This window comes from Danio aesculapii, chromosome 12 (assembly GCF_903798145.1).
Source record: "Danio aesculapii chromosome 12, fDanAes4.1, whole genome shotgun sequence".
NCBI lineage: Eukaryota > Metazoa > Chordata > Actinopteri > Cypriniformes > Danionidae > Danio > Danio aesculapii.
The window spans coordinates 50748527-50764479 of record NC_079446.1 but is presented as its reverse complement, the minus strand read 5'-3'; the positions used below and the strand labels follow the sequence as shown (position 1 = coordinate 50764479).

Here is a 15953-nt window from a genome sequence, read left to right as displayed (position 1 = left end):
TTTGTCAAATTTAATTAATAAATAGCACATTTTCCCTTGTGAGATCTGATGTTTACCATCAATGTAGTTCTGGGGGATTTTTTTGTGATTTTATTGTTCTTCATGTAATTTTATTAAGTCTTATTAAATGTTATTAACTCTACATTTTCATTCTGATTCTAAACAGTATGAACTAAAGTTTTAGGGGTTTCAGTCATCTTGATGTCAAGAATTAAAGAAAAAATTATCAGAATTTCACAGCGGGGTGACGCAGTGGGTAGTGCTGTCGCGTCAAAGCAAGACTGTCACTAATTCGACTCCCGGCTGGGTCAGTTGGTGTTTCTGTGTGGAGTTTGCATGTTCTCCCCGTGTTGGTGTGGGTTTCTTCAGGGTGCTCCGGTTTCCCCCACAGTCCAAACACATGTGCTATAGGGGAACTGATCAACTAAACTGGCTGTAGTGTGTGAGTGTGAATGAGTGTGTATGGGTGTTTCCCAGTGATGGGTTGCAGCTGAAAGGGCATCCGCTGTGGCGACCCCTTATAAATAAAGAAACTAAGCTGAAAAGAAAATGAATGAATGAAATTTGACTGCATGACTTCATCTGTATACTACTAGAAACAGATTAACTATTAAATTAATATCGTCAATGCACTGTAAAAATTCTTGCTGCCTCAATCAAATGAACTTCTAATCATCTCAACTTACAGTACATCAATCAAACTGATTAAATATGTATATTAAACTGTGTATAACTTTAAAAAAAATCCATTGAAACCTAATTAACTCAAAATAAGCAACATAAAAATCTGAGTTGTCTTGACTGTTTGTGGTTATATATTTTAAAGCGTAGCCTAATAAACTGTCCATGCCGAGTATAAAGTGTGAATCATTAATTATACATGTGTTGAGCATTAACAGGTTCTGGCAGATCAGTGTGTGTGAGGATTAACACCGTCTGACCGAGTCCTAACACACTGACCAAAATATGGCCACCAGCCTCCTCTTCATGCTATAATGATGCATTAGACTAAATATTAGCATTCTGAGATATTGAGAGATGCTGTAATGTAATATGTTTGAGTGTTTGTCATCAGCAACAGTGGTATTAAGTTGTTTTGATTGGACTAATCTCTCATTGCTGGACAGTAGGGAAGGATAAACCGCGCTGGATTAGCATAAGCCCTCTGTCAGTGTGTTGTCCTTCTGCTTTCTCAATTTTCTCCTATCATCCCCCTAAATATTTATATATGCATTAGATTTAGTCATTTAGCAGATGTGATATATGGCAATATATGCAAATTACATATATACAGTAGCACACAAGCTCATATTTAATCTTCACGTGTGTCATATAGGGTGTGGAGTTTGCATGTTCTCATGGGCTTCCTTCGGGTGCTTCGGTTTCCCCCACAGTCCAAACACATGCACAATAGGAGAATTGATTAACTAAATTGGCCGTAGTGTATGAGTGTGTGTGTGTAAATGAGTGTGTATGGGTGTTTCCCAGTACTGGGTTGCGGCTGGAAGGGCATCCACTGTGTAAAACATATGCTGGAACAGTTGGTGATTCATTCCGCTGTGGCGACCTCTGATGAATAAGAGAGTAAGCTGAAGGAAAATGAATGAATGAAGTTTTTATTTTGTGTATAAATGATGATAGAGTGATTGGGAAGATCCTTCACACCAGAGAGGAGCAATATTGTCCTGAAAGCAAATAGGGATGCTTGTGAGTGAGCATCTCGTGCTGTTTGAGTGTGTAACGTGTGTTTACTCGGTGAGTTTGTGTTACTGAACTGTTGTGTTTGGCCTATTCTTCTTCTGTCTGACTTGCTTATGTTTCCAGGGCTAAATAATTCAGCGATTACCTGACAGTCACATGATAGCATGACCTCAACTGAAGCTAAAAAATGTGTGCCGGAGATCAGGGTAGGGTTGCAGCAGCTGCTCGTGAACTGGATGGTAAAGTCCACACTACAGGCCGTTCAGTGCTCGGGTTAATTCGTAGCCTAGTTGAAACGTAAACGGAGACTAAGTTACACACATTGACTCAACTCTAAAATTTAAGGCAACTGCAAAGAATGTTTCTTAGTTAGAGTTTTAGTCTTGTTTCTAGTCCAAATATCTAAATATTCTGAAATCAAGAAGCATTTTCTAGTCATGGAACTAATATTGTCTTGTTTTCAGAAATAATGAGTCAAAATTTAGAGAGTTTTTCCTTAAAGGTGCAGCATGTAAGTCTGACACCCAGTGGTTGAACTAGGTATTACATTCCTGGATCAAACAAACGCAAGCGCAGGTTGCCAGATTGAGGACCAACAATAGCGAGTCTGACAATCGAGCCTAAAGGCTGCTTTATATCGCTTTCACTACACTACATTCCAACTAAATATGTCCGACATCCTCTATGTACAGTATAATGATAGAAACTGCAGCTCTCACATAGTCGCCCACTGAAGCTAAGCAGGGCAGAGCCTGGTCAGTATCTGGATGGGAGACCACATGGGAAAGCTAGGTTGCTCCCGGAAGGGGTGTTAGTGAGGCCAGCAGGGTGCGCTCAACCTGCGGTCTGTATGTGTCCTAACGTCCCAGTATATTGATGGAGACTGTATACTGCTCAGTGAGCGCCATTTTTTGTGGTTCTGACTCTCTGTGGTCAAAATCCCAGGATGTCCTTCAAAAAAGGGTTGGGGTTAACCCCGGTATCCTGGTCAAATTTGCCCACTAGCCTCTGTCCATCATGACCTCCTAACCATCTCCATATCATAATTGTCTTCATCACTCTGTCTCCTCTCCACCAATCAGCTGGTGTGTGGTGTGTGGTCTGGTGCAATACGGCTGCCGTCGTGTCATCCAGGTGGAGTCTGCACACTGGTGCTGGATGAGGAGATTCCCTCCAATGTGTAAAGCGCTTTGAGTGTCCAGAAAAGCGCTATATAAATGTAAGCAGTTATTATTATTAATAAAGAATCTTTGCTCAGTCTTATATTGTGCTGTCAATTTTGTTTCAATCATTAAGACTTCAAAACACCACGAATGACTAAAAAACCTCTCTCCTCCTCTCTCGTCTCCCAGCATTAGTGTTTATTTCAGAGAGTAAATAGCAAAGACCTCGTCTGATTGGTCAGATTTGGATAAACACCATGTTAATGCAGCACACAAATGCTTGCCACATAACATCTAAAGTACTCTTCTCTGTGATATGGATGTTACATATAATATTACTGCAATAACGATCATTTTCTGATGCGTTTGTGCGGCCCTAATGCAGAAGTTGTAAATTAGTGTCTCTTTACGTCACAACTACACTGTATTTAGCGATTCAAAAGTGTTTATTTGCGGTGGTGAATTGCATTATGGGATGTGGATATCTACTCTGTCCACTTCTGATGTTGTAAATTCAACTCTACAGTTTAACAAAGTGACTTTTATTGACATTTTAGTAGTTTATAATGTACTAGAAATAATATCTAGAGATAAACAAGTGTGTATAATAGCAGAACATGTGCTGCAGTTTATTACAAGGTTTCTGCAGCGTAATATACAACACCAACACACACAATATAGCACTGCACACTATTACAGATGTGCAGAAAACACACTGTTACACACTTTTACAAGTTAGAAGTTGTTGGAAGAAAGATCAATATCCCATAATGCAACTCAGAAGCAGAAATAAACAATAAAAATATAAAAATATGAAGCACAAAATATGCAAAACGGCTGATTTATGGATATTTTTACAGTGTATTCTACGTTTGAACTTACACACTGCTAGTGCAACCAACCCCAGTTGAAGTGTCTCACACACACACACACACACACACACACACACACCTACATGCAGAGAAACATGAGAAGTGAAATCAAACACCTGCTTGTTTTCCCCCCTCCTCACAACCGTCCTCTCCTCTTTCTTCATCCATCCCTGCGTTCACAATCGTTCATCTGTCACTGCGTGCTGTACTGGGAGTTTTGGGGCTTTTCAACTCTTTGGAAACCTCCATACGGACGTGCATAGACTCTTTCTGTTGCCCCTCCATCGGGTAAAGACTTTCCTTACATCTCTCTTGGCTGTAGTCAGTATGTGTGTGTTGTTTATTTACTCTGTGTTATTCTCTACATGCTGTGACATTTACACTAAGCTGAATGAAGCAGTGTTAATTTAACTAAACTACACCAGAGTTTTACTCTGCTCTCCTGCTTGCTTTAATTGCTGGAATGTTTCTCAAAATATTTAATAGTATTTTTATTTTATTCTCTATTTATCAGTGTTAAAGGGATAGTTCACCTAAAACTAGGGCTGTGCCATATTTACGATATTTTTATTTTATTTTGCGATATATATTGCCATATGAACCCCATTTCACCAGATGACTTCATATTTCTATTTGGAAACAAGCTATAATGTTAGATTGATTGGAATGATTCTGCAATGGGAGTGCATCTACATAAAATCTAATAAACAATCTATAAGTACAATCAAGAAAAAGCTAGAATTACAATAAACGGTGATTTATCATTTATTGAGTCTAACACAGGGGTGTCCAAACTCGGTCCTGGAGGGCCGGTGTCCTGCAGATTTTAGCTCCAACTTGCCTCAACACACCTGCACGGATGTTTCTAGAAAGCCTAGTAAGAGCTTGATTAGCTAGCCCAGGTGTGTCTGATTGGGGTTGGAACTAAACTTTGCAGGACACCGGCCCTCCAGGACCGAGCTTGGACATGCCTGGTCTAACAGTATCCAAGTACAGTAATTGAATGATAAAAATTAAACAATGCAATAGAATTAATTAGTTGTTAAATTCACAAATGGTACAATCTATTATGCCTGAATGCTTTTAAAATCATTCTACAGTCACAGGCACGTGCAAATGATGAATTATAATACAAACTCAACATTACAGGTTCTGACTATTGTGAATGATCAATCACATTGCGATATAGATGCTAAAACCATATGTTGTGCAGCCCTACCTGAAATTCTGTCATCGTTTACTCACCGTTTACTAGTCACAAACATGTTTCTTCTGGTAAAAAAGATATTTATAAAAATGCTGAAAACCTGTAACCATTGACCTTTAGGAAAACAAATACAATGGAAGTCAGTGGTTACAGGATTATGATATATTTCTTTTTTATGTTCAACAGAAGAGAGAAACTCATAAATGTTTGAATCCACTTATGGGTGGTTAAATAGTGAGTTTATTTTTGGGTGAACTGTCCCTTTAAGCTGCTTTGACAAACGTCAAAACTGCATTTCTGTCTTGGGGATTTGGACTAGTTTTTAGTTTATATATATAAAAATAGATTTAAAATATATATTAAATCAAGAATACCTTTCTAGACAAGTAAATAACCATTTTATTTTCCAAAATAAGTCAAAATTAAGTGAGTTTTTCCTTACAAGGAAATTAATCTGTCAATGTGATGAGTAAAATAGTCTAATTTCAGACCTACGACAAGATTATTTTACTTATGCCAAACTCAGGCAGATTATTTTGCTTGTTTTAAGGAAAAAAACACTTAATTTTGACTCATTATTTCTGAAACCAAGACAATGTTTAAACTTAAATGATTCTTATTTTGCCTAAAAACAAGACATTTTGTTTGCAATGTACATTATAAAACCACTACAAAAATAAAGATGCATCAAATGAATGGCTGCATCCACAATTTTTAGATATTTTGACTAGAAACCTGCTGGAGAGGTGTGGATGACGATAACGAAGGCCTGATTGGTCAGATGTGGATAAAACAACCCATGCATGCAGCACACGAACAAATCAAATTTAATCCAAAACTCTAGAAAATGTTTATTGATTTCAGAATTTTGAGATATTTTGACTAAAAACATAAAGCAAGAAAAGTCTGCTTTTTTGTATTTGTACATTGTAAAAGCACTATAATAATAAAACTGCATCAAACAATTCAATTCATGTTTATTTATATAGCACTTTTTACAATATAAATTGTGTCAAAGCAGCTTAACATAGTTCTAGTAAAGTCCAAATTGCAAATAATGACTTGCATTCACATTTTTTAGATGCATCAAATTAATTGATGCATCCCACAATTTTGAAAAGTTTTGACTAAAAACCTGCTGGAGAGGTGAGGATGACCAGATTTGGATAAACAACCTATGCTCACTAAAAACAATATGCATTGGTTGTACTACAAAAAAATTACAGTAAGTGGTTGCAAATTGATTTGGGCTGAATTTAAACAAGCTAATTAAATGTAGTAATGCTTCATTTAAGGAAAACTTAATTTCTTTGTTTAAATTCAGTCCATAAAAATAGATTGCAACCATTTACCTTAAAAAACGTAATAAATCCAATGAAGTGTTATTTCCAGTGCATGCAGCACATAAATAAAACTAATTTAATTCGTTGCAACTTCTCTGCGATATGGAAAACTCTATAAACTGCTTCTTGATTTCAGAATTTTGAGATATTTTGACTAAAAACAAAAAGTAAGAAAAGCCTGTTTTTTTGTAGTGTTCAAGCACTATAAAAATCAAAATGCATAAAATAATGACTTGCGTCTACATGTTTTAGACATTTTGACTTTAAAGCAACACAAAAAGCAAAGCTTTTTTCTTTGTTTGTAGTGTGCTTTGTAAAAGCAACACAAAAAATAAAGATGCATCAAATTAATAGATGGATCCACAATTTCGAAATTTTTGACTAAACCTGCTGGAGAGGTGAGGATGACCATCAAATGTGTAAAGGCCACTTCTGATTGGTCAGATTTGGATAAACAACCTATGCTCACTAAAAAAATTATTCACATTTATTTATTTATTTATTTATTTACATTAAGTTGTTGCAAACAATTGATTTGGGCTGAATTTAAACAAGCAAATTAATCGTAGTAATGCTTAATTTAATTAAAACTTAACTTCTTTGTTTAAGTTCAGTCCATAAAAATAGTTTACAACCATTTACCTTAAAAAACGTAATAAATCCAATGAAGCATTATTTCCAGTGCATGCAGCACATAAATAAAACTAATTTAATTCATTGCAACTTCTGAAAAACTCTATAAACTGCTTCTTGATTTCAGAATTTTGAGATATTTTGACTAAAAACAAAAAGTAAGAAAAGCCTGTTTTTTGTAGTGTACATTGTAAAAGCACTATAATAATCAAAATGCATAAAATAATGACTTGCATCTATATGTTTTAGATATTTTGACTTAAAAGCAACACAAAAGCTTTTTTTGTTTGTTTGTAGAGTGCTTTGTAAAAGCAACGCAAAAAATAAAGAAATTAATAGATGCATCCACGATTTCGAAATATTTTGACTAGAAACCTGCTGGAGAGGTGAGGATGACCATCAAATGTGTAAAGGCCACTTCTGATTGGTCAGATTTGGATAAACAACCTATGCTCACTAAAAAAATTATTCACATTTATTTATTTATTTATTTATTTATTTATTTATTTATTTATTTATTTATTTACATTAAGTTGGTTCAAACAATTGATTTAGGCTGAATTTAAACAAGCAAATTAAATGTAGTAATGCTTCATTTAAGGAAAACTTAACTTCTTTGTTTAAATTCAGTCCACATAAATAGTTTGCAACCACTTACCTTAAAAACGTAATAAATCCAAGGAAGCATTATTTCCAGTGCATGCAGCACATGAATAAAACTAATTTAATTGATTGAAACTTCACTGTAAAATGTCAAAAACTCTAGAAAATGCTGCTTGATTTCAGAATTTTGAGATATTTTAAATGAAAAACAAGACAAATAGCAAAGCATTTCTTTTGGTTTGTAGTGTGCATTGTACAAACAATACAAAAGTAAAGATGCCTCAAATTAATGGCTTGCATCCACAATAGGGTGAACAGCACACTTCCGCAGGATGGCAGTGCGAGGCACGGTTCCTCCTCCGGATTACTACCCGTTTGACATCGCCCTCTCAGCCCAGCCACCAGAAGACCTGCAGGGCTTTTATAAGGCAAACCAGCACATGCTGAGCAGATCCGGCTCGCATTACGGCCTCTCCAGGACTGCATGGGATCAGACTCGAGCGGCTACTCCTGGTCCTCCTCCACCTCCTCCGCCGCCCCCTCCACCCCCTCCTCCACCCCCGCCCTCGGCTCACGAGATCAGCCGCATGTACAGGGATTCCCTCTCCATCAAGATGATCCCAGACAGTCAGCGCATTCGCAGTAGAGCCGCTTCTCCTGCCTGCTTCGGCGTTGAATCTGGCTTTCCCGGTCACTCCATTCCCACAGACCTGAACGGATATTCCCTGGAGTCCTGTCAGCCAGCCTCCACCTGCATCGTGGTGGATCCCACAGCCTCAGGTATGGACGGGAATATTCCCAGAGGAACTCTTTCCTATGGTTCCGTGGTGACTCCGAGGATGCCGTATGATCCTGCGTATGATCCAGGATCTGCTATGGTGCATGCATCACCTGCTCCGCTTAACACAGGTATGCCTGTGCACCATCCATCAGCTGGAGTTGACCCTAAGAGAAACGTGGATCCAAGTTTTCTTGCACTCCTTCGCTCTGAGGGTCTGTCAGAAAGCACCATTACTCTACTCCTACAGCAAGGGTTTGATTCCACATCAATGCTTGCCATGATGGAAGATCATGACGTCCGTTCTGTGGCTCCTAATTTGGGTCAAGCACGAGTGTTATCTCGAATTGTGCTGAATTGCAAGACTGGAGCGACGGTAATGCGCGGTCGCTCCAATAGCTTCAGCCATCGTAATGATCTCTACATGCAGCCGCAGAGTCTCGGTATGGATGCACAGCTCATGCAGCAGCCTCCGAATGCTTTGCAGTCTGTTTCTCCGAGGATGGGAGAGTTTTTAGGTCGTAGACCCAGTAGCGCACCATCTCAGCATCTACTGGAAACTACTACATATCCTGCAAGTCGACCAATTGGAGGTCTCCCGGTTAGTCCGGGTGGTTACACCAATGCATTGCCTCAATCTCGACCGTTATCGATGTATAATGCTCACACCGGTCTGGCCATGTCTGCTCTGCCGGCTCAACAGCAGCCTCCGATGACTCCAGGAGCGGCTCCGAAGACGTTTTCCGGCACGTACACGCCGATGGAGCTGATGAAGCGTCCTCCCAATCTGCCTCCGCTGTCTCCGGCTCACAGTCCGCATCTGAGCCCTCAGTTACTGCGCAAAGGAGCGGCGGTGGAAAGTGCCGTCATTCCAGCATCTTCTGCCATCCAGACGCAGAATATTAATCCCAATAACAAGCAGACGCGCAGAACCGGACCTCCAGTCATCGTGTCCACCATGGCTTCACCGGAAACAAGTAATGATGCAACTGTTCTGTCTTTCTCTACATCTCTTTTTGCCTGTAGACTTACCTGTCACTTGTGCTTGTCAGTATTATAATATAGTAGTATTTTTAATAATATATAATTATTATAATCGTACAAACGTGACCACCATGGCTTCATTGGAATCAATTCAGTCTTTCCCTACATCTCTTATGTAGGCATTTACATCGGTTGCTTCTATTTTATATAGTTTTACCTGTCACTTGTGCTTGTCAATATTATAATAATCAGAATCATATACACGTGTCCACCATGGCTTCACTTGAAACTAGTAATGTATTTATTTATATATTAGTATATATTATAATCATTCATTCATTCATTTTCTTGTCGGCTTAGTCCCTTTATTAATCAGCGGTCACCACAGCGGAATGAACCGCAAACTTATCCTGCAAGTTTTAACGCAGTGAATGCCCTTCCAGCCGCAACCCATCTCTGGGAAACATCCACATACATACTCATTCACATTCATACACTAGGGACAATTTAGCCTACCCAATTCACTGTGGGGGAAACCGGAGCACCCAGAGGAAACCCACGTGAACGCAGGGAGAACATGCAAACTCCAACACCAACTGATCCAGCCGAGGCTCAAACCAGCAACCTTCTTGCTGTGAGGCGACAGCAGTACCTACTGCGCCACCGCATCGCCCTATTATAATCATTCTAATTGTATAATCATTTCTACAGTGGCTTCAATGAGTCAACTATTCTGCCTTTCTCTACTTCTCTTTTTGGTACCTGTCACTGGTGTTTGTCATTTTTATACTATGTTAGTTTTAATAATGTATTTAAAAATATATATTAAAATTGTATAATCAAACCCATCAAAAACAAGTAATGATCCAAATATTCTGCCCTTACCAACATCTCTTATGTAGGTTGCCTTTATCTTTTATCTAGTTTTACCTGTCACTTGTGCTTGTCAACATTATAATATAGTAGTATTTATATATATATATATATATATATTGAGTTATTATAATCATATCCACCATAGCTTCACATTAAATAAGTACTGACCAAAATATTCTGCTTTTCTCTGATTCTGTACCGTTCTTTTAGTTGTAATTTTACCTGTCACTTCTGCTTGTCAATATTACAATAAAGTAGTATTTTTAATTATATATTAGAATATATAATATAATAATTATATTTACATAATCATATCCACAATGGCTTCATCTGTAACAAAGAACTGTACATCTATTCTGCCTTTCTCTACATCTCTCTTTGGTTGTGGTTTTGCTCGGCACTTCTGCTTGTCAACACAGTAGTAGTAGCAGTAAATATACATAATGATAATACTATATATTGTAATAAATATAATTGTATAATCGCATCCATCATAGCTTCACCTGAAACAATAACGCTGCATCTATTCTGCTCTCCTCACCTCTCTTCTGGCTGTAGTTTTACCCGACGTTTGTGCTTGTCTTTAGTTCTCAATTGTTTATTCTCTACATGCTGCTGGTTTTCAGTAATTCTCAGCACTCTTTCTTTGTATTTACAGTATTCAGAGTGTTTATTGCCATCTGCACAGTAGGGATTGCCTGCACAGGTTGCATGTAGAAATGAAATTCTTACATTGCTGTCCACACTGAATGCCAAGGAAGGTTTAAGCAGGTATAATAAAAATAAAATGATTTATATTGGAAAGAGCATGCAAAAAAGCAAACATAAATATGAGCTACATATAAAATAAGTGAAGTAAAGCTGAATGAATGTTGTAGAGTGAAAATAAAATGTGACAGCTCTGAAGTTTTGACTTGATATACTGTACGTGCATATGAATCTCCCTCCATCAGTACACATGAGGCGTGCAAAGCAGATTTGGCTAAGAGCTCTGTTTTTAGACCGGGACACTATTTATATGCCCTTTCTAGTGGGATTCAGTGTTTGTGATCCAGGCTGAACTTCCTGAATGACTTCAGTTGACTCTCCTTCATCAACAAGTCTTTACGAAAGCTTAACAGACAAATAAACCTTTTATTTTTATGCATTAAAGCAATTTACAAACAAATACAGTGAGAACACCCCTCACAAACCTCTCATTTAAAATATTATTGTCTATAGGAAGCTTTAAAATATTAGATTTGTGCATATACATTAGATTAGTCAGCACTGAAGCCAAATCTGAAGCTAATCTAACAAAATAAGTTATAATACTTACTCACTCCCAGTTGATATTTAGTCACGGCATATTGGTGTTTCGTAACATCTAGTGTTTATGAGGTGGGTTGATAGCCCAATGCTCAACCCCCAACCTGGAGGACCAGGACACACACACTCATACACTACAGTCAATTTAGTTGATCAGTTCCCCTATAGCGCATGTGTTTGGACTGTGGGGGAAACCGGAGCACCCGGAGGAAACCCACGCCAACACGGGGAGAACATGCAAACTCCACACAGAAACACCAACTGACCCAGCCGGGACTCAAACCAGCGACCTTCTTGCTGTGAGGTGACAGTGCTAACCACTGAGCCACCGTGCCACCCAAATAAGTTATAATAATGGTCCAATATTAGCACACCCAAATTTATATGTAAGTGAAATAAAATTAATTAAATAAAAAAAGAGCAAAATTGAAGAGAAACAAAACATTTATACATTTCTGTTGAAATTTTGTAGTTTGTATTTTTTTTTTTGCATGAATTTAAATCCAAACGTTTTCTCTTTCTGAAGATGTTCAATAACTAAAATATTATTTTAATAAATATATCCATTTAATAAATCTGTTTTGTTTAAATGCTCCAACATATATGACCTATATTCTCTGAGAAATGGATCAATATATTAATTTTCAATATGAGGAGACTCATTTATGCTGAGCACTGTAACGACACATTCCATATCAGCAGTAGTTCAGATAATAAATAACAACACTAATAGATGATGAAGAGAGTTTTTAGCTCCTCTTCAGTTTGTTGTGTATGCATGAATGAGCATTTGTGCTCTTCAGGATGATTTATATAAAATACTGCTTTAAAGTTCTCTCATTTTAGAGAGCAAGAACCCAAACCCACCGCATGCCATTCATTCATTTTTCTTCAGCTTAGTTTAGTTCATCAGGGGCAGCGGAATGAACGCTAACTATTCCAGCATATGCTTTCTACAGAGGATGCCCTTCCAGCTGCAACCCAGAACTGGGAAACACCCATACACACTCATTCACACACACACACACACACACATACACTACGGCCAATTTAGTTGATCAATTCCCCTATAGCGCATGTGTTTGGACTGTAGGGGAAACCGAAGCACCCGGAGGAAACCCACACCAACACGGGGAGAACATGCAAACTCCACACAGAAACACCAACTGACCCAGCCGGGACTCGAACCAGCAACCTTATTGCTGTGCTAACCACTGAGACTCCGCGCTGCCCCTGTGTTGGAACGAAATATAGGAATATTATAAGAAAAATAATATATTAAATTACTACTTATTACAAATTTAAGTGGATTGAACTTCAAATAATTAAGTTGTCCCAAAAAATAAAAATAAAACTCAAGAATTGTGTTGTTTCAGCTCATTTTAAACGTGTAGTTTGAACTAAACAGCATTTTTTGAGTGCATTTTCTTATTTTTCATTATGATCTCATGTTGAGTGCTTCTAGCGGCGCGGTGGTGCAGTGGGTAGCTTCACAGCAAGAAGGTCAGTGGTTCAAGTCCCGGCTGGGTCAGTTGGTGTTTCTGTGTGGAGTTTGCATGTTCTCCCCGTGTTGGCGTGGGTTTTCTCCGGGTGCTCCGGTTTCCCCCACAGTTGAATTCAATTCAGTTCACCTTTATTTGTATAGCGCTTTTACAATGTAGATTGTGTCAAAGCAGCTTCACATAAAAGGTCACAGTAAATAGGAACAGTGTAGTTCAGTTTGTAGTGTTTAAGTTCAGTTCAGTTGAGCTCAGTTCAGTGTGGTTTAATAATCACTACTGAGAGTCCAAAAACTAAAGAGCAAATCCAACGATGCGCAGCTCTACAGATCCTGAACCATGCAAGCCAGTGGCGACAGCGGAGAGAGAAAAAACTTCACTAAAGGCGGAAGTGAAGAAAAAAAACCTTGAGAGAAACCAGGCTCAGTAGGGCACGACCATTTTAATTTCTCCACTGGCCAAACGTCTTGTGCAGAGCTGCAGTCTCAGCGGCGGAGGCTGGAAGCTGGCCTCAGCGAAGACTCGTCTGTCTCTCCATCACAGTAGCTGCTCAGGATTCGGCCTGGTCCAGGATATGGAAACCTTGGGATCAACTCGTCGTTGGTCTTGGGTCGAATCAGTGACTCTGCATAGTCTGAGGGCCTCGGGAAGAGTATCCCCAGGTGGAAATGGAGAATAAAGAAGATAATTAGCGTAGCTGATGTTCACAGTGTATATCAACAAGATGCATAACCTGTGTGGAAGCCCCCTAAGTGGTGCACTAAGTGTATGCTTTACTGAACAGATAGGTCTTTAATCTAGTTTTGAATTGGGAGAGTGTGTCTGAGCCTCGGAACACAGTCCAAACACATGCGCTATAGGGGAATTGATCAACTAAACTGGCCGTAGTGTATGAGTGTGAATGAGAGTGTATGGGTGTTTCCCAGTGATGGGTTGCAGCTGGAAGGGCATCCACTGTGTAAATTGTATGCTGGAAAAGTTGGCGGTTCATTACACTGTGGCGACCCCAGATTAATAAAGGGTCTAAACCGAGAAGACAATGAATGAATGAATGAATGAATGAGTGCTTCTCTCGTGTTCATTCCTTCTAAATATCAGTGTGAATGTGTATATGCAGACGTTGTGAATGGGCTCCTGTAATTATGCTAATTTATGAACAGATTTTGAGTTTTGGGGTGTGTGATTAAGTATTTGTGCGTGTGTGTGTGTGTGTGTGTGTGTGTGTGTGTGTGTGTGTGTGTGTGCATTTGCATATGTAGCACTGCATACAGTCAAAACTGTTTACAGCCGTTTACTACTGATTTAAAATGAGCTGAAACAACAGCTGAGTTTTCATTTCTTCAGAACAACTTAGTTTTTTCACGTTCAATCCACTTAAATGTGTAAAAACTAATAAGTTAACTTAATTCCTTCATGTTGTCCCGGCACAAAATCAGTTGTGTGGAACCCAGCGGTTTTGTTTTACAGTCGGAAAAAAACGATTCACTGGATTAACTTAATTTTTTTGAGGTAAGTGTGGTTGCATGTGGGTTGAGTTTACATTTATAATGTTTAACTTAGAGGCAACACGGTGGCTCAGTGGTTAGCACTGTGACCTCACAGCAAGAAGGTCGCTGGTTTGAGCCTCGGCTGGGTCAGTTGGTGTTTCTGTGTGGAGTTTGCATGTTCTCCCCGTGTTGGTGTGGGTTTCCTCTGGGTGCTCCGGTTTCCCCCACAGTCCAAACACATGCGCTATAGGGGAATTGATCAACTAAATTGGCCGTAGTGTATGAGTGTGTGTGTGGGAATGAGTGTGTATGGGTGTTTCCCAGTGTTGGCTTGCAGCTGTAAAACATATACTGGAATAGTTGGCGGTTCATTCTGCTGGGGCGACCCCTGATGAATAAGGGACTAAGCTGAAGGAAAATGAATGAATGAATGAATGAATGAATGAATGAATGAATGTTCATCTTAATTTGTTTAAATTCAGCCGACATGTTTGCAACCGCTTAACTTAGAAAAACTTAGTAAATGCAATGAAGCATTTTTGCAGTGCATGTGGTTTTCTCTTTTCAGAATCAGAAAGAGCTTTATTGCCAGGTATGTTTACACATACTAGGAATTTGTTTTGGTGACAGAGCTTCTACAGTGCAACAGGATTACAGAGACAGGACAAAAAACAGATCATAAATATATTTAAAAAAATAGAAGTAGTGAGTGCAAATATACAGATTGACAAGTGTATGTACGTGTTTATTACTATATACAGCGTTATATGTGCAGCTGTTATGTGCAAATTGGCATGTAAAGTGTGTTGTTAAATAAGTGTATATGTGTATAAAAGTGTATAGCAAGTAGTGATGTTGGCTCCACAATTATTATCATCAAGTGTTCATGAGATGGATTGCCTGAGGGAAGAAACTGTTTCTGTGTCGGGCTGTTCTGGTGCGCAGTGCGTAGTCCATTGAAAAGTGTGTGTGTGTGTGTCCAGTTTGAGCTGAGCACTGTACCTCACTGCAGGCCTAATCATAGTCTTAGATCCTGAAATCTCATTAGTGTTAATAGGATGAGCAGAGACACGAGAGCGCGTCACACACATCTCTCAAATGAAGATCTGCACTCCAGAAAAGACTCTCACACACACACTGACTCGACTCTGTGGTAAACGAGTGAGTTTGACGAGTGTGTGTGTTTGATGAGTGTTTACCAGTGAAATAATGGAGACTTTTCAGGTTAACTCTTTAAAGAGCCTGTAGAGCTGCTGATGGAGGTTGTTGTGGAGATGTTGTGTGTTTGGGCAGTCTGTGTTCAGATCTGCTGGAGAATTGAGTTCTGGCCCTGCTGCTTTACACTGCATGACGTCACATCAACCATGAACCTGTTTAATAGCAGACAGATACAGGACGGTCAAAACAGGTCAATTTCTGTATCTGTTCTTTCTCTTCATTCCTTTCTTTCTTTCTTTCTTTCTTTCTTTCTTTCTTTCTTTCTTCCTTTGCTAATTTTT

At 38.8% G+C, this 15953-nt stretch overlaps 1 protein-coding gene across 1 annotated transcript; it reads left to right on the top strand.

The window, feature by feature from the left end:
• The first annotated feature begins 3947 nt into the window (after positions 1-3947).
• On the top strand, positions 3948-10877 carry ctbp2l (C-terminal binding protein 2, like). Its single transcript, XM_056469045.1, has 3 exons — positions 3948-4024; positions 7832-9277; positions 10819-10877. Exons 2-3 carry the CDS (start codon positions 7855-7857, stop codon positions 10875-10877), a joined length of 1482 nt encoding a protein of 493 aa, XP_056325020.1. The 5' UTR covers positions 3948-4024; positions 7832-7854.
• Positions 10878-15953: the final 5076 nt, after the last annotated feature.